The sequence below is a fragment of the Oncorhynchus mykiss genome, chromosome 2, assembly GCF_057628025.1.
Source record: "Oncorhynchus mykiss isolate SJ-2025 chromosome 2, ASM5762802v1, whole genome shotgun sequence".
Lineage (NCBI taxonomy): Eukaryota > Metazoa > Chordata > Actinopteri > Salmoniformes > Salmonidae > Oncorhynchus > Oncorhynchus mykiss.
The window spans coordinates 96,642,411-96,667,746 of NC_143023.1; the positions used below are offsets into that span (position 1 = coordinate 96,642,411).

General features: G+C 43.2%; 1 protein-coding gene across 2 annotated transcripts in view; it reads right to left on the reverse strand.

Moving 5' to 3' along the window:
* Window positions 1–18,703, reverse strand: part of LOC110502509 (cGMP-inhibited 3',5'-cyclic phosphodiesterase 3A) — a 219,865-nt gene extending 201,162 nt beyond the window's left edge. The window contains exon 1 of one of the 2 annotated variants that reach the window (XM_036960080.2): window positions 16,783–18,703. In XM_036960080.2, the coding sequence (XP_036815975.2) occupies window positions 16,783–17,778 (996 nt within the window). In that variant the 5' untranslated portion in view covers window positions 17,779–18,703. The remainder of the gene's footprint in view (window positions 1–16,782) is intronic. The other variant, XM_090213263.1, reaches the window with a different exon arrangement.
* Window positions 18,704–25,336: the final 6,633 nt, after the last annotated feature.

A 25,336-nucleotide genomic window follows, 5' to 3' on the forward strand; every position in this document is an offset into this window, starting at 1 on the left:
TTACACAGGAAGTCATTATTATATATTTAAAGAATATCTTTATCATCCAAGCTAGTTCTGCTGGTTGGGATAATATTTGTGTTCATGTCAGAGATTGGACAGCGCAGAGCTCTGACTGAGGAGGGTGGGGACTGTTGGCTAGAGGGGCTTTCATTGGCTATCACGCTGAGCAAAAGTGTCAATCAACCACATGATCCAATCAGCACCAGGAATCATGCTCCGCCATCTCCTCCCACACACCATACAGGCCCAATCAATGTGCAGCGGCTTCTTAACGAGTCGTTCCAGGAAAAACAAACCTATCTCAATTAGCTTAAGTGAAATCATTTTAGTCTATAGTATGATCTGGAATCCTAACTCTCTCCAGTGGCTTTTGGGAAATCCGGTATATCACTTTTCTTTGGGTGAATGGCTTGGATAGCTAAGCTAGAGGGGGGAGGTGGGGAAACAAACGTCAAACGTGTGACAGCAGTCCTGATGTCGGATTCAGAGCAGGGTGCATGGGACTCAAATTTCCTTACAAGCTGTGAAAAATGATCCAAAGTCCACACCTCGCTCTTCCTCTTCCTTCTAGAACCTTGGCTGAAATGCAGAAAACTGGCCTGGCCTGTCTACTTCTATTAACACACACGGCCAGGACATCCCAGGGACTGAGGGAGGCCCAACTGAACCACCTTCCGTTAGATACGCTCGCGGCTCGGTTCATGCCGACCCGACCCGAACCGACCTCGGCTGGCTTTTCACATTTTCTGTTTCAGCACCGTTCCAACAACGATGGTGGATGAAATACGATATTATCACGATACTTAGGTGCCGAAATGATGTGTATTGCGATTCTATGTATTGCGATTCGATTCTGTGATTTCATTGTGATTTAATGTTCCAAACATATTGCTCACTAGATGTCTGTTGCAGAGGAACAGGAGAGAGCCTTGAGAAAACGAGTTTTCATCAGTCGGGGAAATAGAGGTGCTGAAAACATGTTGTCTCATTATTTAAGAAGAAGATGGAGAACCAGCTATAGGATGAAAAATACCTGTTTTTTGGAGCAGGTACAGCCGACTGGCACTAACTAATGCTACCTACAGTTGCAAAAAAAAATATATTGATTCAATATTTTTACTAATCGATATGTGGAGTCAAATGGCTATATAATATCGTCCAAAAATAATATTATGATTTGTTAACTGTATTGATTTTTTCCACTCTTATCATTAATATAGTCCTATTAATTATTATCACTCTAAGACTACAGGCCCAGATCATAATGACTTTTATTTTAATATGACGCCCACAGTGGTCGTTGGGGAGCGGGAGGAGGAATGACCTATAGCAGCGTTGGGAATTGTTGGGAAACACTGCTACTTAGAGAGTTGATATATTCTGGCAGGCAATCCGTAATCATAAATGGGGAAAAAAATGTGGTTTATTAAATCTCCACTGCAGTTCTTCTCCAGAGAAAAACAGGACTGAGAATAGGTTTGCAGTCTGCAGTACGCAGAGCTTTGACTAGAAAGAGGAGGAGAGGAGAGGATAAGAGGAGAGGAGAGGAGAGGAGAGGAGAGGAGAGGAGAGGAGAGGAGAGGAGAGGAGAGGAGGATAAGAGGACAGGATGAGAGGAGAGGAGAGGAGAGGAGAGGAGAGGAGAGGAGAGGAGAGGAGAGGAGAGGAGAGGAGAGGAGAGGAGAGGAGGATAAGAGGATAAGAGGACAGGGTACGAGAACAGGATAAGAGGAGAGGAGAGGAGAGGAGAGGAGAGGAGTTAGGCAAGACAGGCTTTAGAAAGGCTTGGAGGGCCGGGTCAGAAAAACTGAAGAAATCCTCTTTTGCTCTATTTATTTTGTGAATAAACTGTTTTTATCTAGTGGCTATCAATCTGAAGGGCTTTATATAAGACACTCAGAGACTGTTGATCTGGGAAAAACAAGACATGTCGACCAGAAATCCGCCACCGTCCTCACACAAGTCTTATTAGCATGACATCAATGTAAACACACAACAGGTCAACACTGTCCTGTTCTACTTTTTGGATTTGTAACACCTTTGCTCATCATTACAACAAAAACATGGTCTGTTCTCAGTCATCTCACCTGAATACATTATATCATATTTTAAGTTCATGCCAATATAGTAGAGGGATGCTAGAATGCCTCATTTCTCAGGCATCCCATCCTATCCCCATATGTAAGAAAAAAAAGGCTAGTGTGTGTGTGTGTGTGTGTGTGTGTGTGTGTGTGTGCGTGTGTGGTGTGTGTGTGTGTGTGTGCGTGCGTGCGTGCGTGAGGTGAGGTGAGGAGTAGTAGGGTCAGCCAGGACTTGTTTATACCACACACAAATGACACAGACAAGACGGCAGGTCCCAGATCAGCGTGTCACTATTACCAGGCTATCTAGTAGAATCACTGGTCAACTGTTTCCCTTTACCCTATTTCTGTTTCACCACCACTAGAGTAATACAATACCCTATATCCATTTCACCACCACTAGAGTAATACAATACCCTATATCCATTTCACCACCACTATAGTAATACAATACCCTATATCCATTTCACCACCACTAGAGTAATACAATACCCTATATCCATTTCACCACCACTAGAGTAATACAATACCCTATATCCATTTCACCACCACTATAGTAATACAATACCCTATATCCATTTCACCACCACTAGAGTAATACAATACCCTATATCCATTTCACCACCACTAGAGTAATACAATACCCTATATCCATTTCACCACCACTATAGTAATACAATACCCTATATCCATTTCACCACCACTAGAGTAATACAATACCCTATATCCATTTCACCAATACAACATATGAATTTACATGGGACCAGGTGTTTGTGCACACTTAGAAAAAAGGGTTCCAAACGGGTTCTTCAGGCTGTCCCCATTGGAGAAACCTTTTTGGTTCCAAGTATAACCCGTTTGGGTTCTATGTAGAACCCTCTTGTGGAAAGGGTTCTAAAAATGGAACCGAAAATGGTTCTACCTGGAACCAAAAAGTGTTCTTCAAAGGGATTTCTTATAAGGACAGCCGAAGAACCCTTTTAGGTTCTGGATAGCACCTTTTTCTTCTAAGGGTTTACTGTAGTATGACGTTGTTGTCTCCAAATGGTATAGTATTGTCCCTTCATTCCATGGCTTGTAACTCAAAACAGACCTCACCAGTGGGCTTTAGCTAGATCAAGATACAGGCGAGGGAGTGAAGCATCAGATAGTTTCATCAACATAAGATATTCATCAACATGTTCATCATTCCATTTGAATCGCGCAAGTGTTTATTTCACAAGGTTTCATCATGTATGTACTGCCTTGATCACAATCATTTCTAGAACCGGTATACGTGTAATACAATATAATCGGAAACATTTGAGAAGTGGTTCAGAGCCAACTCTGGGTCAGGTATAGGTGCGACATAATCAAAGTCACCAAAATAAAGGGACAGTGGTCACTAATACCCTGTAAGGGATTTCCTCCTCTTCTTCCGAAGAGGAGAGGCGAAAAGGATCAGAGGACCAATATGCGGCGTGGTTAAGTGTCCATGGTTCTTTTAATACGAAAATGTACACATGAACAACTGACTACAAAAACAATAAACGTGGAATGACCGAAACCCAAAACAGTACCGTGTGGTGAAAAAACACAGACACGGAAACAAACACCCACAAACACACAGTGAAACCCAGGCTACCTAAGTATGATTCTCAATCAGAGACAACTAATGACACCTGCCTCTGATTGAGAACCATACTAGGCCGAAACATAGAAATACCCAAATCATAGAAAAACAAACATAGACTGCCCACCCCAACTCACGTCCTGACTCTACTAAATAATGACAAAACAAAGGAAATAAAGGTCAGAACGTGACATACCCAAAGCAATAAGCCACTCCCAGCATATTTCTCTAGAGAATTTTTAAATGTGATTTCATAGGGTCATTTAAGTTTGGACTTGTTTTTTTTTTTAATCAGCTGGGTCAAATTTAGATGAGTAACAAAAATAATTTAAACAGTCAGCATCCTGCAAGATTAAAATCTCCAGCGATCGACACCTCTGGGGTAGTAAAAATGGCAATTAAACCCAGTGAGTTTGTTTAGTACACACTTATTTGCGAAGGGTGGATGATGGATTCCTATAACTGTTATTTTTGAGTGTGAACCCAACTGAAGTTTTAAAGTCAGCAATTCATATAGTTTAGGACTGTCGGTAGCCTTCAACAGAGACACAGAAAGACGATTATTTGTGTAAATAGCAATACCACAACCTTTGCTTTTCCTACCAGCCATAAACACATTGTAACCATCCATACAAACACCACCGCCGTTGCCTTTCCTAACAGCCCTAAACACATTGTAAGCATCCATACAAATACCACAACAGTTGCCTTTCCTACCAGCCCTAAACACATTGTAACCATCCATACAAACACCACCACCGTTGCCTTTCCTGCCAGCCCTGAACACATTGTAACCATCCATACAAATACCACAACCGTTGCCTTTACTACCAGCCCTAAACATATTGTAACCATCCATAGAAACACCACCACCGTTACCTTTCCTATCAGCCCTAAACACATTGTAACCATCCATAAAAACACCAGCACCGTTACCTTTCCTACCAGCCCTAAACACATTGTAACCATCCATAGAAACACCACCACCGTTACCTTTCCTACCAGCCCTAAACACATTGTAACCATCCATAGAAACACCAACACCGTTGCCTTTCCTACCAGCCCTAAACACATTGTAACCATCCATAAAAACACCACCACCGTTACCTTTCCTATCAGCCCTAAACACATTGTATGGAGTCACATTGTTTCTGACACCTTCATCTGAATTCAACAGTTTTTAACTTTTCAACAGAACTAAGAATGTGTTTTGTCGGACAGAAATGCACTTCACGAGGCTAGTGTATGCGTCGTTTGGAGGGGTCAAAGGTTACGTTTTGTTGCTGCGTCTTTTACGTTCGGTTTTGTACACCAGCTTCAAACAGCTGAAAATACAATATTTTTTGGTTATGTAAAATATATTTCACAGCGGTTTAGATGGTACAATGATTCTCTACTCTATACTTGCTTGTTTTGTCACATAAACTGAAATTAGGCAAACTATTCGAATTTTAGCAACCAGGAAATGACGGAGTGATTTCTGCTTAATGCACCTTTAAAGTACAACATCACCACTAGAGAAAACCGTATTACATTTGATGTCCTGGCGTGCCTGCGGCATAATACTACTTACTATATGTGTCAAAGAAATCTTGTCCGAATCAGAAATGCATTTGGGGCGGCATCTGGGGCGGCAGGGTAGCCTAGTGGTTAGAGCGTTGGACTAGTAACCGGAAGGTTGCGAGTTCAAACCCCCGAGCTGACAAGGTACAAATCTGTCGTTCTGCCCCTGAACAGGCAGTTAACCCACTGTTCCTAGGCCGTCATTGAAAATAAGAATTTGTTCTTAACTGACTTGCCTGGTTAAATAAAGGTAAAATAAAAATAAATAAAAAATTTGCTTGCAATGTTCCCTCAAATTTTTTTTCAGCACTGAGCAAATTTCAGGTCTGCTGAGCGCAAACTTGAACATTGTGAAAATGATGTGCAACGTCCAGCGTGAACACTGAGGTTGTACCCCCTTTAAGTTACAGTTTTAACAGTGGCCAATGAAGGCTACTGTGGCTATTTGATCATAATGCAGGTCTACCATAGGGGCTCACCATCAATAACAATGGAGAATATGCCTTAACATTTTAACATGGAAATAGCTGTTCTATCATTCAGCCTACAGTAGCAGCCATTGTGTGGTGGTACAGTGGCTTGCGAAAGTATTCACCCCCCTTTGGCATTTTCCCTATTTTGTTGCCTTACAACCAGGAATTAAAATAGATTTTTGGAGGGTTTGTATCATTTGATTTACACAACATGCCTACCACTTGGGAGATGCAAAATATTTTTGGGGTGAAACAAACAAGAAATAAGACAAAAAAACTGATGACTTGAGAGTGCATAATTATTCACCCCGAACCCCCCCCCCCCCCCCACCTTAACTAACTTACTAGCAAAGAATATGAACAAAATGTGCACACATGGCTACATGCAGCTTTCGCTTTGATCTCAAAACAAGAGCATCTACTCCTGACCACAGCTGTAAACACAGTGCAGTTCAAAGTAAATGGCACAGATCCATATATGGCAGTAGTCTATTTGCATATAGGCCTACTCCAGCTCTGATTGGTTATGCCACACAGGCGGCTGAGTAGTGAGTGTCAATGCAACAGAATCCTACTTCGATGTGTTCTGCCTACAACAAAATCTCTTGCATTGTCTGTTTTGTTTCGGTACAGTGTGTTGCATTGAAAGTGGCTAGTTTTGGGTTAATTTGATCACAATTGCCTCAACAAAGGGAAATATTGGTAGTGTTAACAGAGAAAACTTTAGAACAGTGGTCAGAAACCTTTTCTGAGTCAAGATCCCCTTTGAGTCAAAATACAGGCCGAGATCTACAACAGATGGGGTAGTACATTTTTTTTTAACATGACTTAAAATGCCTAATCCTATGCAACATTAACAGTGCTGTAGGTTTGTGCAGTAGGCTATAGGCCCAATACATTATCACTGCATATTGGCTTTGCTTGAATTGCCCTGCCAAAGTCTTGTTGTTCGGGCCATTTAAAAAAATATATTTTTTCAAAATTTGAGGTAGGCTATATGGTTATACCGGTAATAGATCCATTGTTGTATTAATTGTGAAGCACAGCTGAGTGAGCGTGCATTTAAATAATTTGCTTATTATCTTTATTTTACTGGGGTGATGGTGCCTGCATCTGATGGTCAGTCTCAACAGAGGGAGAGAGCAGCAGACTGACTCCCTCTCCCTCCCTCTCCTCTCCCTCACCTCTCCCTCCCCTATCCCTCTCCACTCCCTCTCCCTCACCTCTCCCTCTCCTCTCCTCTCCCTCTCCTCTCCCTCACCTCTCCCTCCCCTATCCCTCCCCTCTCCACTCCCTCTCCCTCCCCTCTCCCTCACCTCTCCCTCACCTCTCCCTCCCCTATCCCTCCCCTCTCCCTCCCCTCTCCCTCACCTCTCCCCTCTCCCTCCCTCTCATTCACTTCTCCCTCCCCTATCCCTCCCTCCCCTCTCCCTCACCTCTCCCTCCCCTCTCCCTCCCTCCCCTCTCCCTCACCTCTCCCTCCCCTATCCCTCTCATATACCTTCCCTCTCCTCTCCTCTCCCTCTCCTCTCCTCCCCTCCCCCACTCCACTCCCTCCCTCCCTTCTCCCTCTCCTCTCCTCTCCCTCTCTTCTCCCTCCTCCTCTCCCATCCCCTCTCCCTCTCTTCTCCCTCCTCCTCTCCCTCCCCTCTCCCTCTCTTCTCCCTCTCCTCTCCTCTCCCTCTCTTCTCCTTCCTCCTCTCCCTCCCCTCTCCCTCTCTTCTCCCTCTCCTCTCCTCTCCCTCCCCTCTCCCTCTCTTCTCTCTCCTCCTCTCCCTCTCTTCTCCCTCTCCTCTCCCTTTCTTCTCCCTCTCCTCTCCCTCCCCTCTCCCTCCCCAAAAAGGGACACCATCTTCCAAATGATGGTGAAACTCCAGTTACATTGCATTGTTTCTGATGTTAAAATCATGTTGTTACTACTGTGTTCAAATTCATGTTGTTACTACTGTGTTCACAATCATGTTGTTACTACTGTGTTCAAATTCATGTTGTTACTACTGTGTTCAAAATTATGTTGTTACTACTGTGTTCAAATTCATGTTGTTACTACTGTGTTCAAAATCATGTTGTTACTACTGTGTTCAAATTCATGTTGTTACTACTGTGAACAGAGAAAGTGAAATATTCCTCAAAATTAAAAAAGACCCAAACCCGAAAATAATAACAACTATGCAAGGCTATACACTTTCCTACTAATTCAATACTGCTGCAGTGCTTGTTGTAGCGATGAGTGGAAATAGGGAGAAGTCGCATTTTATGGCTTATAAAAGTGTTGAATACAAAGTGTTGACAGTGCGGAGTAAGAACTTAAACATGAACAAGGCCGAGTTTGTACCTTCGGACACATGATATGGTTAGAAATGGCAACAGTTCCCCTTCCCGGCGCGCAGGGCAGCTGAATCGGGTGCACCTACCAACAACAGCCCAAGATGGAAAAAAAAAATCAAAATGGGAACACAAAGCTTTATTGTTGGGGTTTTTACCAGAAATGTTTAACGATTGACTGGGAATGCCTTGGACATCGACCAGTCGATCATCATCGACCGGTTTGTGACAACTGCTCTAGAAAGTTGAATCAAGTTCAATCCCGTGCTTCTCTCTGTGGGCTGATATGTCCGCCTGCCAGTCCAGGAGGAGCTGCACAGCGGTCTGTGGGGCTACTGCATGCCTGCAGCTTCCAGAGAACACTGTTGCATGTACAGGAATTTGACTCAGTGGAATAGTGCTGCGACAGCTACAGAGTTAATAAAGACAGACAAAAAATATGGACAAAATATATAAACCCAAAATGTACACAATCCACATACAGCATGTACACTATGAGAACTGAAGCTTAGAGAAACAATTAAGATACACATTTTAACAGGATGATGTGTACTGGGGGAAATACACTACATTACAAAAAGTATGTGGACACCTGATCGTCTAAACATTTCATTCAAAAATCATAGACATTAATATGGAGTTGGTCCTGCCTTTGCTGCTATAACAGCCTCCACTCTTCTGGGAAGGCTTCCCACTAGATGTTGGAACATTGCTGCGCGGATGTAACAGTATAACTTTACACCGTCCCCTCGCCCATACCCGGGTGCGAACTAGGGACCCTCTGCACACATCAACAACAGTCACCCACGAAGCATCATTACCCATCGCTCCACAAAAGCCGCGGCCCTTGCAGAGCAAGGGGAACCACTACTTCAAGGTCACTGAGCAAGTGACGTCACCGATTGAAACACTATTTAGCGCTCACCACCGCTAACTAAGCTAGCCGTTTCACATCCGTTACCACCAGCACCGCTAACTAGCTAGCAGTTTCAAATCCGTTACCACAACCACCGCTAACTAGCTAGCAGTTTCACATCCGTTACACGGACTTGCTTCCATTCAGCCACAAGAGCATGAGTGAGGTCGAGGACTGATGTTGAGCGATTAGGCCTGGCTCACAGTCGGTGTTTCAATTCATCCCAAAGGTGTTAGATGGGGTTGAGGTCAGGGCTCTGTGCAGGCCAGTCAAATTCTTCCACACCAATCTCGACAAACCATTTCTGGATGGACATCGCTGTAGCACAGGGTCATTGTCATGCTGAAACATGAAAGGGCCTTCCCAAACTGTTGCCACAAAATTGGCATCACAGAATTGTCTAGAATGTCATTGTATGCTGTAGTGTTAAGATTTCCCTTAACTGGAACAAAGGGACTTAGCCGAAAACCATGAAAAACAGACCCAAACCATTAATCCTCCTCCACCAAACTTTACAGTTGGCACTCTGCACATGGGCAGGTAGAGTTCTTCTGGCATCCGTCAAAGCCAGATTTGTCCCTCGGACAACCAGATGGTGAAGCATGAGTCATCACTCCAGAGAATGCGTTTCCACTACTCCAGAGTCCAATCGTGGCGAGCCTAACACCACTCCAGCCGACGCTTGGCATTGCGCATGGTGATCTTAGCCTTGTCTGCGGCTGCTCGGCCATGGAAACCAATTTCATGAAGCTCCTGGCGAACAGGGAGTGTTGCATCCGAGGTCAGACGATTTTTACACACTGTACGCTTCAGAACTCGGCAGTACCATTCTGTGAGCTTGTGTGACCTACCACTTCACGACTGAGCCGTTGCTGCTCTTATAAGCTTTTAATTAATAATAGCAGCACATACAGTTGACTGGGGCAGCTTTAGCAGGCAAGACATTTGACAAAAATGTCTTGTTGGAAAGGTGTCATCCTGTGACGGTGCCACGTTGAAAGTCAGTGAGCTCTTCGGTACCAGCCATTCTACTGGCAATGTTTGTCTATGGAGATTGCATGGCTGTGTGCTTAATTTTTACACACCTCTCAGCAATGACTGTGGCTGAAATAGCCGAATCCACTAAGTTGAAGGAGTGTCACATACTTTTGGCCTTGTAGCGTATATATGTGCGAGTCAATGGGGGAAATACAATATGTGAGAGTCAATCTGTGGCAGCACAAAGGCAGTGCAAAGAGCAATGTGCAGTCTATGAATGAATAGTGTAGGGTCTATAGTTTATTGATGAATAGTGTAGGTCTATAGTTTATTGATGAATAGTGTAGGGTCTATAGTTTATTGATGAATAGTGTAGGGTCTATAGTCTATTGATGAATAGTGTAGGGTCTATAGTCTATTGATGAATAGTGTAGGGTCTATAGTTTATTGATGAATAGTGTAGGGTCTATAGTTTATTGATGAATAGTGTAGGGTCTATAGTTTATTGATGAATAGTGAAGGGTCTATAGTTTATTGATGGTATAGTGTAGGGTCTATAGTTTATTGATGAATAGTGTAGGGTCTATAGTTTATTGATGAATAGTGTAGGCTGCATAGTCCGTGGACGAACAGAGCAAAGTCCAAAGTCTATGAGTGGGAAGATCAACGTGGACCACCAGGTGGCCAGTTTGGTGAGGGCTACGGCGCGGAGGGAAAAAGCTTCTTCAGGTGGTCGGAGGATTTGGTCGTGATTGACTCTCATAATCTTCTCCATAATCTTCTCCTCTCCATTACCTTCCTTAGCTGACGGTGAGGAATCACTGAGTGGAACGGAGGAAGACGAAACCTCAAAGTTACCTGTATTATTTAGCAAAAACCTTCCGCACGCGACAACTAGCACCGGAAGAGAGGACATTTTGTGAAACAGTACATATTAGAAGTCTATTTATAAGATTATAGTAAAAGTTCATACATACCAAATAACAAGTTCTAAATCTTTATACAGTATGTATGTGAACGCTTGCTTTCTCTTTGACAGTTATTTAACGTCTTCCTTTCAGAAAACACTGGACGTTAAATGACTGAATTAGTCATCCAACCTTCCTACAAGCAGATCTTAGTTTGTATATAATCCTGTCAGTGTAGGCCTACAACATAATTCAGACCCGTCCAAATCCATTTTCTGCCTCGTCGCTCATCATACAAAAACAAAACATCCCCTCGCTGGCCACATTCCTCTAGGAGGAATATTCTGGAAATGTCTGGCTGTTTCCATTTTAAAAGATGAGACACACGAAAACACTCGTATTGTACCCAACCAGTCAAGCAGATCAAATGGGCACATCTTTTCATAACGTAGCAAGATCATTTTAATTCACTTATCGTAAGCAATAAGCACATTCTTGTAGAAGATAATGTGTTCACAATAAGGTGACAATAAGGTGACGATAATGTAATAATAAGGTAATAATATGGTAATAATAAGGTAATAATATGGTAATAATAAGGTGATAATATGGTAATAATAAGGTGATAATATGGTAATAATAAGGTGATAATATGGTGATAATAAGGTGATAATATGGTAATAATAAGGTAATAATATGGTAATAATAAGGTGATAATATGGTGATAATATGGTGATAATACGGTGATAATAAGGTGATAATAAGGTGATAAAAAGGTGATGATAATGTAATAATATGGTGATAATATGGTGATAATAATGTGATAATAAGGTGATAGTAAGGTGATAATACTGTAAGGCAATGATTAGGTAATAATAATGTCATAATATTGTAAGGTAATAATAAAGTAATAATAAGGTGATGATAATGTAATAATATGGTGATATTAAGGTGATAATACTGTAAGGCGATGATTAGGTAATAATAATGTCATAATATTGTAATTAAAAGGTAATAATAGCTCAAATTATATAAATTATACCCTATTAGCGACACAGCTCTGCTCAGGAGAAGGAGAAAAGAAATGGGTCGACTCACTGGGACCGCAAAGCAGAACCAACCAAACTCTCCATCTGTAGCCAACCCACCTGGAGAGGAGAGGTTAGCCTGTATTTCAAGTGGCTGACTGGCCATACATGGCCTATACCGCCACAGCAGCCTGACATGTCCCTAACCTTGTCCCTCTTAACTGCTCCTGACCCAGGTCACGATGACACTCTTTGATACGAAAATGAGTGCATCTGACATGGCACCCTACTTCTTATAACAGTGCACTAATTTTGACAAGGGGAACCTATATAGGGAATATAGTGCCATGGGCCCTGGTAATTAGTGCACTACTATACATAGGGAATAGGGTGCCATGGGCCCTGGTAATTAGTGCACTACTATACATAGGGAATAGGGTGCCATGGGCCCTAGTAATTAGTGCACTACATAGGGAATGGGGTGCCATGGGCCCTGGTTATTAGTGCACTACATAGGGAATGGGGTGCCATGGGTCCTGGTTATTAGTGCACTACATAGGGAATGGGGTGCCATGGGTCCTGGATTTAGTGCACTACATAGGGAATAGGGTGCCATGGGTCCTGGATTTAGTGCACTACATAGGGAATAGGGTGCCATGGGTCCTGGATTTAGTGCACTACATAGGGAATAGGGTGCCATGGGTCCTGGATTTAGTGCACTACATAGGGAATAGGGTGCCATGGGTCCTGGATTTAGTGCAGTACAAAGGGAATACCAAAAGTAGAACCCCCTCTAACCCGCGCGTGTGTGTGTGTGTGTGTGTGTGTGTGTGTGTGTGTGTGTGTGTGTGTGCGTGCGCGTCAGACAGGTGTTTTTTCTCAAGCCTTTGACTAGAATTAAATGTAATGATCTATGCGGCATTGCCTACAAGGTTAGGCCACTACATTCCACATCTTAATAAAACAACAGTTTTATGACAGTTTTTATAAATGTGCCCCATAAAAAAAGATGCACTGGTAGCCGAAATGCGTTTCACACTTGTAGCTTGTTAAAAAATGTTTTCTTACACGGACTAATGATTACACCCTATATCAGCAAGATGCAAGCAAGAGTGTGCATCTACAGTGCATTCGGAAAATATTCAGACCCCTTGACTTTTTCCACATTTTGTTACATTACAGCCTTGTTCTAAAATGTATTACAATGTTTGATTTTACTCATCAATCTACACACAATACCCTATAAGGACAAAATGAAAACAGGTTTTAGAAATTTTAGCAAATTGATAAAAAAAAAAACTAAAACAGAAATACCTTATTTAAATAATTATTCAGACCCTTTGCTATGAGACTCGAAATTGAGCTCAGGTGCATCCTGTTTCCATCCTTGAGATGTGTCTACAACTTGATTGGAGTCCACCTGTGGTAAATTCAATTGATTGGACATGATTTGAAAAGGCACATACCTGTCTATATAAGGTCCCACAGCATGTCAGAGCAATAACCAAGCCATGAGGTCGAAGGAATTGTTCGTAGAGCTCAGAGACACGATTGTGTCGTGACACAGATCTGCAGCATTGAAGGTCCCCAAGAGCACAGTGGCCTCCTTCATTCTTAACTGGAAGAAGTTTAGAACCACCAACACTCTTCGTAGACCTGGCCCGGGGGAGAAGGGCCTTGGTCAGGGAGATGACCAAGAACCCGATGGTCACTCTGACAGAGCTCCAGAGTTCCTCTGTGGAGATGGGAGAACCTTCCAGAAGAACAAACATCTCTGCAGCACTCAGCAATCAGAGCTTTATGGTAGTGGCCAGCTGGAAGCCGCTCCTCAGTAAAAGGCCCATGACAGCCCACTTGGAGTTTGCCAAAAGGCACCTAAAGGACTCTCAGACCATGAGAAACAAGATTCTCTAGTCTGATGAAACCAAGATCGAACTCTTTGGCCTGAATGTCAAGCGTCACTTCTGGAGGAAACCTGGCACCATTCCTACGGTGAAGCATGGTGGTGGCAGCATCATGCTGTGGGGATGTTTTCAGTGGCAGGGACTGGGAGGCTAGTCCGGATTGAGGGAAAGATGAACGGAGAACAGAACAGAGATATCCTTGATGAAAACCTGCTCCAGAGTGCTCAGGACCTCAGACTGGGGCGAAGGTTCACCTTCCAACAGGACAACAACCCTAAGCCCACAGCCAAGTCAATGCAGGAGTGGCTTAGGGACAGGCCTCTGAATGTCCTTGATTGGCCCAGCCAGAGCCCGGACTTGAACCCGATCTAACATCTCTGGAGAGATCTGAAAATAGCTGTGCAGCAATGCTCCCCATCCAACCTGACAGAGCTTGAGAGGATCTGCTGATAATATTGGGAGAAACTCCCCAAATACAGGTGTGCCAAGCTTGTAGCGTCATACCCAAGAAGACTTGAGGCTGTAATCTCTGGCAAAAGTGCTTCAACAAAGTACTGAGTAAAGGGTCTTAATACTTACGGAAAATTGATATTTCAATATATATATTTTTTTATAAATTAGCAAAAATATCTAAAAACCGTTTTTTGTTTTGTCATTATGGGGTATTGGGATGTCATTATGGGGTATTGTGATGTCATTATGGGGTATTGTGATGTCATTATGGGGTATTGTGTGTCGATTGATGAGGGGAAAATACAATTTAATCCATTTTAGAATAAGGCTGTAATGTAAAAACAAAATGTTGAAAAAGTCCAAATGTCTGAATACTTTCTGAATGCACTGCACATTGTAAACTTTCATTCATAGGCTATAGGTTGTACTGTAGCAACTTCATGACGGGTTTAGGGAAAATTTGAGAATCATTCATGTAATGTAATAGGCTAAACCTATCGATGATACAATGAACTGTGTGATTGGAATATGAATGACAGTCACCCGATATGCGCTAATAGAAATAAGGCCATGCTTCTGAAAAAATGTAATCGTCCTTAAACCGCACTGACCGCCACTGATTTTTAACCAATGCAAAATGGAGTTGAAATTGCGGAATTAAATTGGCTAAATAAGCAGGAGTAGGCTACAAGCATCAACCAACAGTTAGGCAGTTGTTTCATATGAATGGAGTTGTTGTAGACATTGGACGGGGAGCGCAGCAAAACAGCCTCAATTAGCCTTGCTACTGTAGCACGCTAGCTTCTTTACAACGAGTTGATGCAAAGTGGTCGCTGTGAATCATCCAGGTGGATGCTACACATTGGGGGTGGATGAGGTCAGTTTCCACCTACTATGTAAAACGTTCAGTACGTCAGTTGGTAGAAAAGCGCTATTTAAATCCAATCAATTATTATTATTATTAAGTCAGGCACTACCAGATGGTATGATCGATAACCTATGGCAACAACAAGTTTGTCTAATTAGCGGGAGACGGTTTGGCACATAGACCGTAACAGACATCGGCCTCTGCTCTCTTACCACCCCTCCACAAACCCTTCTGATGAAACCAGCAGAGCGCAGTGCACCGGTTCTCTCTGGAGTCGCAAGAGCAAGTCTCCATTGAAGTTAAGTTTCGACAACAAAAACAACAACATTATTTTAATAATACAACACATGTACTTCGACTATCCCGAAATCCGAAAAAGTACACTGATATTATATTCGAATACTGATAGAATTTCAAATGCCCATCCCCTAAGAATACATGAAACACCTCAATGTTGATATTAAGTCGAAGTGGATGATAGTGGTTTCATTAACAATACAATACGTCTGTAAATGATTCATGGTTTTGTCTTAAATTAATTATAAGGTGCCATCAGGACATATTTAGTGATGAGATGAACCAACAACATCCACATCTTACCTATAGCTACTTCCATTAAAACTAAAATAGAATTGCACATTTGATAGACTACTCAGAGCTAGAGAGAAAGAGAGAGAAAGAAAGAGAGAGAGAACTCCAAGTTAATCATGATATATTCTATTGTACTTAGATCATTCAATAGCTTCATGTCACTGAAACAAATATCGGAGGAAAAATCACACTGGAAAATAAAAACTGAGGAAATTACATAGAAATGTACCAATTTATGAGTGAAAATATATGTAAAAAACTTCGATTTCAAATTCAGACCATTATTGGAGTATAATCTCAGATGAAGCACTCTGTAGAACATCAATCAGAATGTTCAAAATAGACTGTACTACGGGGATATGGCAAAGTTAAATTACACAACAGCAAACACTTGAGAGATCAAAGAGAAGATTGTATCCTCTGTTAAGAGTTCTGTTATTATTGAATGTTGTGATGGAGGAATATGACTAGCAAGCTCTCTTCAGAATAATAGCAGTCCAGATATCTATCTCAAAGCAAACGTAATCAAAACGCACCGGGAAAAACAAAACAAAAATAAACCATAAAATGTATCATCAAAGTGACTATTAACAAGCAAAGAAGAAGCACTGATCTTTTCAAAGTATAATTTCAATAGAAAAATTACTAAATATTAATAACAGTATGATGTATTATTTTATATTAATAAAAATAGTATTACTATTATTATCACTATATTGCTTACGATTACGCTCCTCGTTGCTGATAATGTCAATAGTAGGCCTGTCATTCAGGCATAAATATAATACAGCGATAATTAATGATAGACTCAGCAACACTTTGCAATAAACTAATGCTATTCAACAATAATAATAATAATAATAATAATAGGCTACATCATATTGTTTCTATTATAATGTTTTTGTTGTTGTTATTATTATTCCATTATCTTGAATACACGTTTAGAGACAGCTCTAATCCAACCAACGCCTGAGGAAGAGCCCAAAATGAGCCACAGACAAACCAGCCATACAGTCCGCCAAGTCCAACGGGACTCCCGTACAGTATATTAAGTCAGACAGAAGAAAAGAGCTCCTTACCTGGTCCCTCTGAATGCATGGCAGCGAGGTCCTCCTGTGTGACTTGCTGTTGGACTGACTGTGTGCCATGTCTGTGGAGATCACAGAACTGGACCTCCTTCGCCTTTTAAACACAGGGGTCTCGTCCCCTTCCCTCGCCCCAGTCACAGAGGGGGTACAGCCCTCCCTGGGTATCCCTTGGTTCGGAAGTAGACTATCAGCATACCTCGCCAGTAGGATGCCCAACACTCCCACCAGGTACGCCACGTAAGGTCTCCAAGTGGCCCGGACTTTGTGCAGCGAGATGAGCGAGATAGTCCGAACGACGCTTACGAACACTATGACCGAGATGCCGTGCTTGAGCCGCGCTACCATGAGTGTGCCGGTTGCCAGGCAGGCGAGCACGACCGCGGCCGCTGACGTGCTGAAGGAAAACGGCTGTTGTTCATCCGTCCAAGTCCCGCCGTGCACGAGAGCCCACGCCGCTGTCTCTCCCAGGTGGCAAAGAGTGAGGAGGAAAAGGGCGGTTTGGATAAGCACTCCGCAGCGGATCAAATACAAACCCACCCAAAAGAAGGCACATACGAGGGTAAATACAGGCGAGATCAGATGCCAGAGAGTTAGCAACAACTCCCCTGCGTAGCCTGACACGAAATGAACAGGAGAGCTGGAGTGCAGCCTGCTGTTACTGTTACCACTGCTACTGAGCTCAGTCCTCCAGTCGGCTAATTTAACCAGCAGAGCGAGAAAAACAGACAGTGAGCCCACACATACTACACGCCGGAGTCTTTGGGAACTCCATATCTTGAATACGAGCCTCACCATGCACGACCCATATGAGCAATCACCAGCTCGATCTCGACTGTCGGGCAGTGGCTGGATGAAACGTGTTTTCACATAACCATTGCGCTCCGGTGCCCTGGAGGTTTTGTCGCGAACGCTGGTGCTGTTACTGCTACTGTTCCGTAGATGTGCTACACCACTGCTACTGTCACATTCTACTACTGGCATTGCCATCACTCATATAGCAGTATTAAGGAAGTATGCCTATGAAGCAGTATAAAAGCTACCTCTAGACCAGAAGGGCTATCGGGTAATGGGACATGGCATGAGTTATTACCGATGCGTTATTGACAGAACGAACTAAGAACCCTGACACAATCATCCATTGAAAAAAAGAATAGATCGCCAATAGAATTAACGGCTACATAGGTCGGCTATTATTTCACCACACGGTCATAAAAAAACGAGTCTCCATTATACGCACGGTGACAGGGCGACACTGTCCGGATTGTTTTTTTCCTCTATCTGTGTTTCTTATTCAGGTACAGTAATGCAAATAATGAAATACACCCCAAAATAGACGCAATGTACTGAGGCAGGAGGCTTCAGTCACAGACCAACTCAGGACATATTGCAGGGAGAGCAGATCTAGGACATGTCTTTCATTCTTCGCATCACATCATCATCATCAACACATACGTCCCGCGCTGCGCGCTACTGCCCTCCTTTTGTGATGCTCTGTCTCTCACACAGTCACACTTATTTGATGTTTTTTTTCTTATCTTCTCTCGACGTTCCTTATTAATATTTCCAGGAGTTGTCTTTTCAAAACACAAATATATTTCGAGGTGTAGCTTTTAACGACGCCACACGAGCTCTGGTTATAAATTGAAAACTTATCCGTTCATTTTTTAGAGAAACCGAATTATTCCACACGCACTAGCACCCGCTGTCTCCGAGATTTCCAGTGTTAATTGCGGTGGTAATGTTCATCGGTCTTTTAGGTCGTTGTAAATGTCAGTCATCAACTCTGAAAATGTCCGTGCGTGAAAGGGTGTGAGTGTTCTCGTGCCCCAAGCTCTTTCACCCGAGTAGAGTAGAGGGGTAGCTAGGGAGGATGAGGAGTAAGGGATGCAAGCGAAGTGCAACCCCCAAAATCATTCACTACCAAACCTTCACGGTATAGGATTAGGCGCTGTCCCTGCTAGAAAAGCAGGAAAATTAATGCATCAACATTCGCATCACCCCAGCAGTTTTTCCCCTCTCATATCTTCTCAGTGCATGAATTAATAATGTGTTTGCATTTGCGAAGTGTTTAGTAACATTTTGATGAAGGCCATGCATACATTTGGTTGAAACATCAATTAAATTATACTAATGGTTAATTATTCAATTACCAACCTTTAAAGTGTTACTAACAATGGGTGGTGTGTGTGTGTTTTTGTGTGTGTGTGCGTGTGCGTGTGTGTGTTTGTTTGTTTGTATATGTGTGTGTGGGGGGGGGGGGGGGGGATTGTCATCAATATTTCAGGAGACATCTCTGAAATGTACTTACAGTATGTGTCTCTGAATGTACATTCTGTGCTCACCTAAACACACCAGGGAGAGATATGAGAGGGAGAGTGAGAGCAAATGAGAGAGGAGGTAAAGGAGGAGGTCAGGGCCTGTGTTGTTCAGGGATCTGTCAGTCGATCATCTCACAGTGTTCACAGCTCTGCCTACAAACAAAACAGACAACACAGTGGATCTGACATGAACTATAGGCTACACCATGAATGGACTGTGTGTGGTGTCTTCTTCTTCTTGTAACCAAAGGTGAGCTGACCTTCTGAGATGAGGGGGATAGAGGTTGACTTTAGCCAGGGGATCAGTGCTATAATGCTGTAAAGCAGTTTGCTTGTGCAACCTTGCAACCTTACCTCTTCTTTTTCTCCTGTTGGTGAGCTGGTATCTTCTTCTTCTCCTGTTGGTGAGCTGGTATGTTCTTCTTCTTCTCCTGTTGGTGAGCTGGTATGTTCTTCTTCTTCTCCTGTTGGTGAGCTGGTATGTTCTTCTTCTTCTCCTGTTGGTGAGCTGGTATCTTCTTCTCCTTCTCCTGTTGGTGAGCTGGTATGTTCTTCTTCTTCTCCTGTTGGTGAGCTGGTATGTTCTTCTTCTTCTCCTGTTGGTGAGCTGGTATGTTCTTCTTCTTCTCCTGTTGGTGAGCTGGTATGTTCTTCTTCTTCTCCTGTTGGTGAGCTGGTATGTTCTTCTTCTCCTGTTGGTGAGCTGGTATGTTCTTCTTCTTCTCCTGTTGGTGAGCTGGTATGTTCTTCTTCTTCTCCTGTTGGTGAGCTGGTATGTTCTTCTTCTCCTGTTGGTGAGCTGGTATGTTCTTCTTCACCTGTGGTGAGCTGGTATCTTCTTCTTCTTCTCCTGTTGGTGAGCTGGTATGTTCTTCTTCTTCTCCTGTTGGTGAGCTGGTATGTTCTTCTTCTTCTCCTGTTGGTGAGCTGGTATGTTCTTCTTCACCTGTGGTGAGCTGGTATCTTCTTCTTCTTCTCCTGTTGGTGAGCTGGTATGTTCTTCTTCTTCTCCTGTTGGTGAGCTGGTATGTTCTTCTTCTTCTCCTGTTGGTGACCTGGTATGTTCTTCTTCTTCTCCTGTTGGTGAGCTGGTATCTTCTTCTTCTTCTCCTGTTGGTGAGCTGGTATGTTCTTCTTCTTCTCCTGTTGGTGAGCTGGTATCTTCTTCTTCTCCTGTTGGTGAGCTGGTATGTTCTTCTTCTCCTGTTGGTGAGCTGGTATGTTCTTCTTCTGCTCCTGTTGGTGAGCTGGTATGTTCTTCTTCTTCTCCTGTTGGTGAGCTGGTATGTTCTTCTTCTTCTCCTGTTGGTGAGCTGGTATGTTCTTCTTCTTCTCCTGTTGGTGAGCTGGTATCTTCTTCTTCTTCTCCTGTTGGTGAGCTGGTATGTTCTTCTTCTTCTCCTGTTGGTGAGCTGGTATGTTCTTCTTCACCTGTTGGTGAGCTGGTATGTTCTTCTTCTCCTGTTGGTGAGCTGGTATGCTCTTCTTCACCTGTTGGTGAGCTGGTATGTTCTTCTTCTTCTCCTGTTGGTGAGCTGGTATGTTCTTCTTCTTCTCCTGTTGGTGAGCTGGTATGTTCTTCTTCTTCTCCTGTTGGTGAGCTGGTATGTTCTTCTTCTTCTCCTGTTGGTGAGCTGGTATGTTCTTCTTCTTCTCCACCTGTTGGTGAGCTGGTATGTTCTTCTTCTTCTCCTGTTGGTGAGCTGGTATGTTCTTCTTCACCTGTGGTGAGCTGGTATCTTCTTCTTCTTCTCCTGTTGGTGAGCTGGTATGTTCTTCTTCACCTGTGGTGAGCTGGTATCTTCTTCTTCTTCTCCTGTTGGTGAGCTGGTATGTTCTTCTTCTTCTCCTGTTGGTGAGCTGGTATCTTCTTCTTCTTCTCCTGTTGGTGAGCTGGTATGTTCTTCTTCTTCTCCTGTTGGTGAGCTGGTATGTTCTTCTTCACCTGTTGGTGAGCTGGTATGTTCTTCTTCTCCTGTTGGTGAGCTGGTATGCTCTTCTTCACCTGTTGGTGAGCTGGTATGTTCTTCTTCTTCTCCTGTTGGTGAGCTGGTATGTTCTTCTTCTTCTCCTGTTGGTGAGCTGGTATGTTCTTCTTCTTCTCCTGTTGGTGAGCTGGTATGTTCTTCTTCTTCTCCTGTTGGTGAGCTGGTATGTTCTTCTTCTTCTCCACCTGTTGGTGAGCTGGTATGTTCTTCTTCTTCTCCTGTTGGTGAGCTGGTATGTTCTTCTTCACCTGTGGTGAGCTGGTATCTTCTTCTTCTTCTCCTGTTGGTGAGCTGGTATGTTCTTCTTCACCTGTGGTGAGCTGGTATCTTCTTCTTCTTCTCCTGTTGGTGAGCTGGTATGTTCTTCTTCTTCTCCTGTTGGTGAGCTGGTATCTTCTTCTTCTTCTCCTGTTGGTGAGCTGGTATGTTCTTCTTCACCTGTGGTGAGCTGGTATCTTCTTCTTCTTCTCCTGTTGGTGAGCTGGTATCTTCTTCTTCTTCTCCTGTTGGTGAGCTGGTATGTTCTTCTTCACCTGTGGTGAGCTGGTATCTTCTTCTTCTTCTCCTGTTGGTGAGCTGGTATGTTCTTCTTCTTCTCCTGTTGGTGAGCTGGTATCTTCTTCTTCTTCTCCTGTTGGTGAGCTGGTATGTTCTTCTTCTTCTCCTGTTGGTGAGCTGGTATGTTCTTCTTCTTCTCCTGTTGGTGAACTGGTATGTTCTTCTTCTTCTCCTGTTGGTGAGCTGGTATCTTCTTCTTCTTCTCCTGTTGGTGAGCTGGTATGCTCTTCTTCTTCTCCTGTTGGTGAGCTGGTATGTTCTTCTTCTTCTCCTGTTGGTGAGCTGGTATGTTCTTCTTCTTCTCCTGTTGGTGAGCTGGTATGTTCTTCTTCTTCTCCTGTTGGTGAGCTGGTATGTTCTTCTTCTTCTCCTGTTGGTGAGCTGGTATGTTCTTCTTCTTCTCCTGTTGGTGAGCTGGTATCTTCTTCTTCTTCTCCTGTTGGTGAGCTGGTATGTTCTTCTTCTTCTCCTGTTGGTGAGCTGGTATGTTCTTCTTCACCTGTTGGTGAGCTGGTATGTTCTTCTTCTCCTGTTGGTGAGCTGGTATGCTCTTCTTCACCTGTTGGTGAGCTGGTATGTTCTTCTTCTCCTGTTGGTGAGCTGGTATGTTCTTCTTCTTCTCCTGTTGGTGAGCTGGTATGTTCTTCTTCTTCTCCTGTTGGTGAGCTGGTATGTTCTTCTTCTTCTCCTGTTGGTGAGCTGGTATGTTCTTCTTCTTCTCCACCTGTTGGTGAGCTGGTATGTTCTTCTTCTTCTCCTGTTGGTGAGCTGGTATGTTCTTCTTCACCTGTGGTGAGCTGGTATCTTCTTCTTCTTCTCCTGTTGGTGAGCTGGTATGTTCTTCTTCACCTGTGGTGAGCTGGTATCTTCTTCTTCTTCTCCTGTTGGTGAGCTGGTATGTTCTTCTTCTTCTCCTGTTGGTGAGCTGGTATCTTCTTCTTCTTCTCCTGTTGGTGAGCTGGTATGTTCTTCTTCACCTGTGGTGAGCTGGTATCTTCTTCTTCTTCTCCTGTTGGTGAGCTGGTATCTTCTTCTTCTTCTCCTGTTGGTGAGCTGGTATGTTCTTCTTCACCTGTGGTGAGCTGGTATCTTCTTCTTCTTCTCCTGTTGGTGAGCTGGTATGTTCTTCTTCTTCTCCTGTTGGTGAGCTGGTATCTTCTTCTTCTTCTCCTGTTGGTGAGCTGGTATGTTCTTCTTCTTCTCCTGTTGGTGAGCTGGTATGTTCTTCTTCTTCTCCTGTTGGTGAACTGGTATGTTCTTCTTCTTCTCCTGTTGGTGAGCTGGTATCTTCTTCTTCTTCTCCTGTTGGTGAGCTGGTATGCTCTTCTTCTTCTCCTGTTGGTGAGCTGGTATGTTCTTCTTCTTCTCCTGTTGGTGAGCTGGTATGTTCTTCTTCTTCTCCTGTTGGTGAGCTGGTATGTTCTTCTTCTTCTCCTGTTGGTGAGCTGGTATGTTCTTCTTCTTCTCCTGTTGGTGAGCTGGTATGTTCTTCTTCTTCTCCTGTTGGTGAGCTGGTATGTTCTTCTTCTTCTCCTGTTGGTGAGCTGGTATGTTCTTCTTCTTCTCCTGTTGGTGAGCTGGTATGTTCTTCTTCTTCTCCTGTTGGTGAGCTGGTATGTTCTTCTTCTTCTCCTGTTGGTGAGCTGATATGTTCTTCTTCTTCTCCTGTTGGTGAGCTGGTATGTTCTTCTTCTTCTCCTGTTGGTGAGCTGGTATCTTCTTCTTCTTCTCCTGTTGGTGAGCTGGTATGTTCTTCTTACAGTTTTTTTTGATTGCTTAAGCACGATTTTCAAAACACTACACACAATTAGCACAACCACACACCCAATTAGCAAAACACTACAGATCCTTTGCAAAATTAAACACTCTTGTAAAAACTATACACTTCTTTTTAAAAACCACACTTTGTTACCATATGAAACACACACGTTTCACATTACTATACTCTGTTTGCACGAGTTACACTCTGCTGTGATAAACCTAAAACACTTTTAGCACTTCTACTTCCCTATGATTAGAGTAGGCTACTATCAACAAAGTACAAATATAATGTAAATTCACCAAACACTACACAAGACCAATGTTGTAGACTGAAGAAACTCAGTTATTTCTCAACACGCCCAAAATGTTGACATGGAGAGTCATAATACTGTAACCAAACGTCACTTCACATATTGTAAGTTCCAAAAAATAAATACAAAAATAACTAGACATTGTCTCTTCGCCTAGCTGGATCTGGCCAGAGAATTTCATCATCGCAGGCAATGTTGTCATTAGCAAGACACCTTGGAAAGAAACGTCTTAAATGACGAATCCATCCTTGCATTGCTGCTACCTCCATATGGTCACAGCCCTCCTCCATGGCTTGGATGAGGGGTACCTCAGCCTGGAACGGAGATCATATACCTTCCACCGCCATGCCGAGAAAAAAAGATTCTATAGGGTTGAGGAATGGAGAGTATGGTGGAAGATATAGGACGGTGAAATGTGGATGTTGCTGAAACCAGTTCTGAACCAGAGCAGAGAGGTGGAAAGACACATTGTCCCAGACAACAATGTATTGCATATGATCGATTTGATTTGCTGCTGTTGTGCAATTGGTCCAAGAATGTAAGTATGAGTGCTGTGTTGTAAGGGCCCATATGGGAATGGCGGTGGAGGACCCCATTCTGTGTAATGGCTGCACGTTGCCCTGGGACATTGACTATAGCCCTGTGGCCAATGATGTTTCTTCCCCTCATTCGTGTTCTCGTCAGGTTGAACCCAGCCTCATCTACGTAAATGAACTCATGCTGGATCTCCTCTCCATCCATTCGTAAAACTCTCTGAAAAACAGTGTCAGGCAAAATTGTGTAGTTCAGTGTAGATCTAGTATACAGATTACAGTACAGTAAAAGATTGTGAGACAGTATGCAAGATCACACTGCTAAAGTGAATACAAACCACTGCATAATCATGCTGCAGTCGTTTCACCCTTTCGGAATTGCGCTCGAAAGGCACTCGATAAATTTGCTTCATTTGAATGTTTTTTTTTTAGGATGTGTGCCAGTGTTGATGTTGAGACCTGATGGATATCGTTGAAAATGGCGTGGTTATTGACAATGTTAGCTTGGAGCTGCTTGAGTGTTATAGCATTGTTGGCCAAAACCATGTTTACTATCTCCCTCTCTTGCTGTTCTGTGAACATAGGAGGTCTTCCCCCTTGTCGTCCCTGACCCTCAATCCTATGTAGAAAAGAACAGTATACAATAGTACAGTAATTTCACAGGAAAAGGTAACAGAAGTGCTGATAGTGCATAGAATACAGTACTGTAAGCAGTTACTGAAACCGTGCAGATGTTTTTGATATGATGATATTTTTACAATACCTATTTTCCAGTCGAAATGTTATCATCACACTTGCCACTGTATATCGGCTTAGATTTGGCTCCCTCAGCGTCAGGCCGTGATTGAAAACGTGGTCAACCAGTGTTGCGCGGATCTCATTTGTCAGATTCGGCCCTCTATGAGCACCTTCTTGTCTTCCTCTTCCTCCTCGTTCTCGTCCTCGTGCTCGTTCTCCTCGTCGTCGTCGTCGTCCTCCTCCTCCTCGTCTTACTCTTTCTCTGACTCTTTCCATTGTGCTTGAAGACCGATGAACTCACCTGCTGCTTTTTATAGTGCTAGTGTATACACCTGATT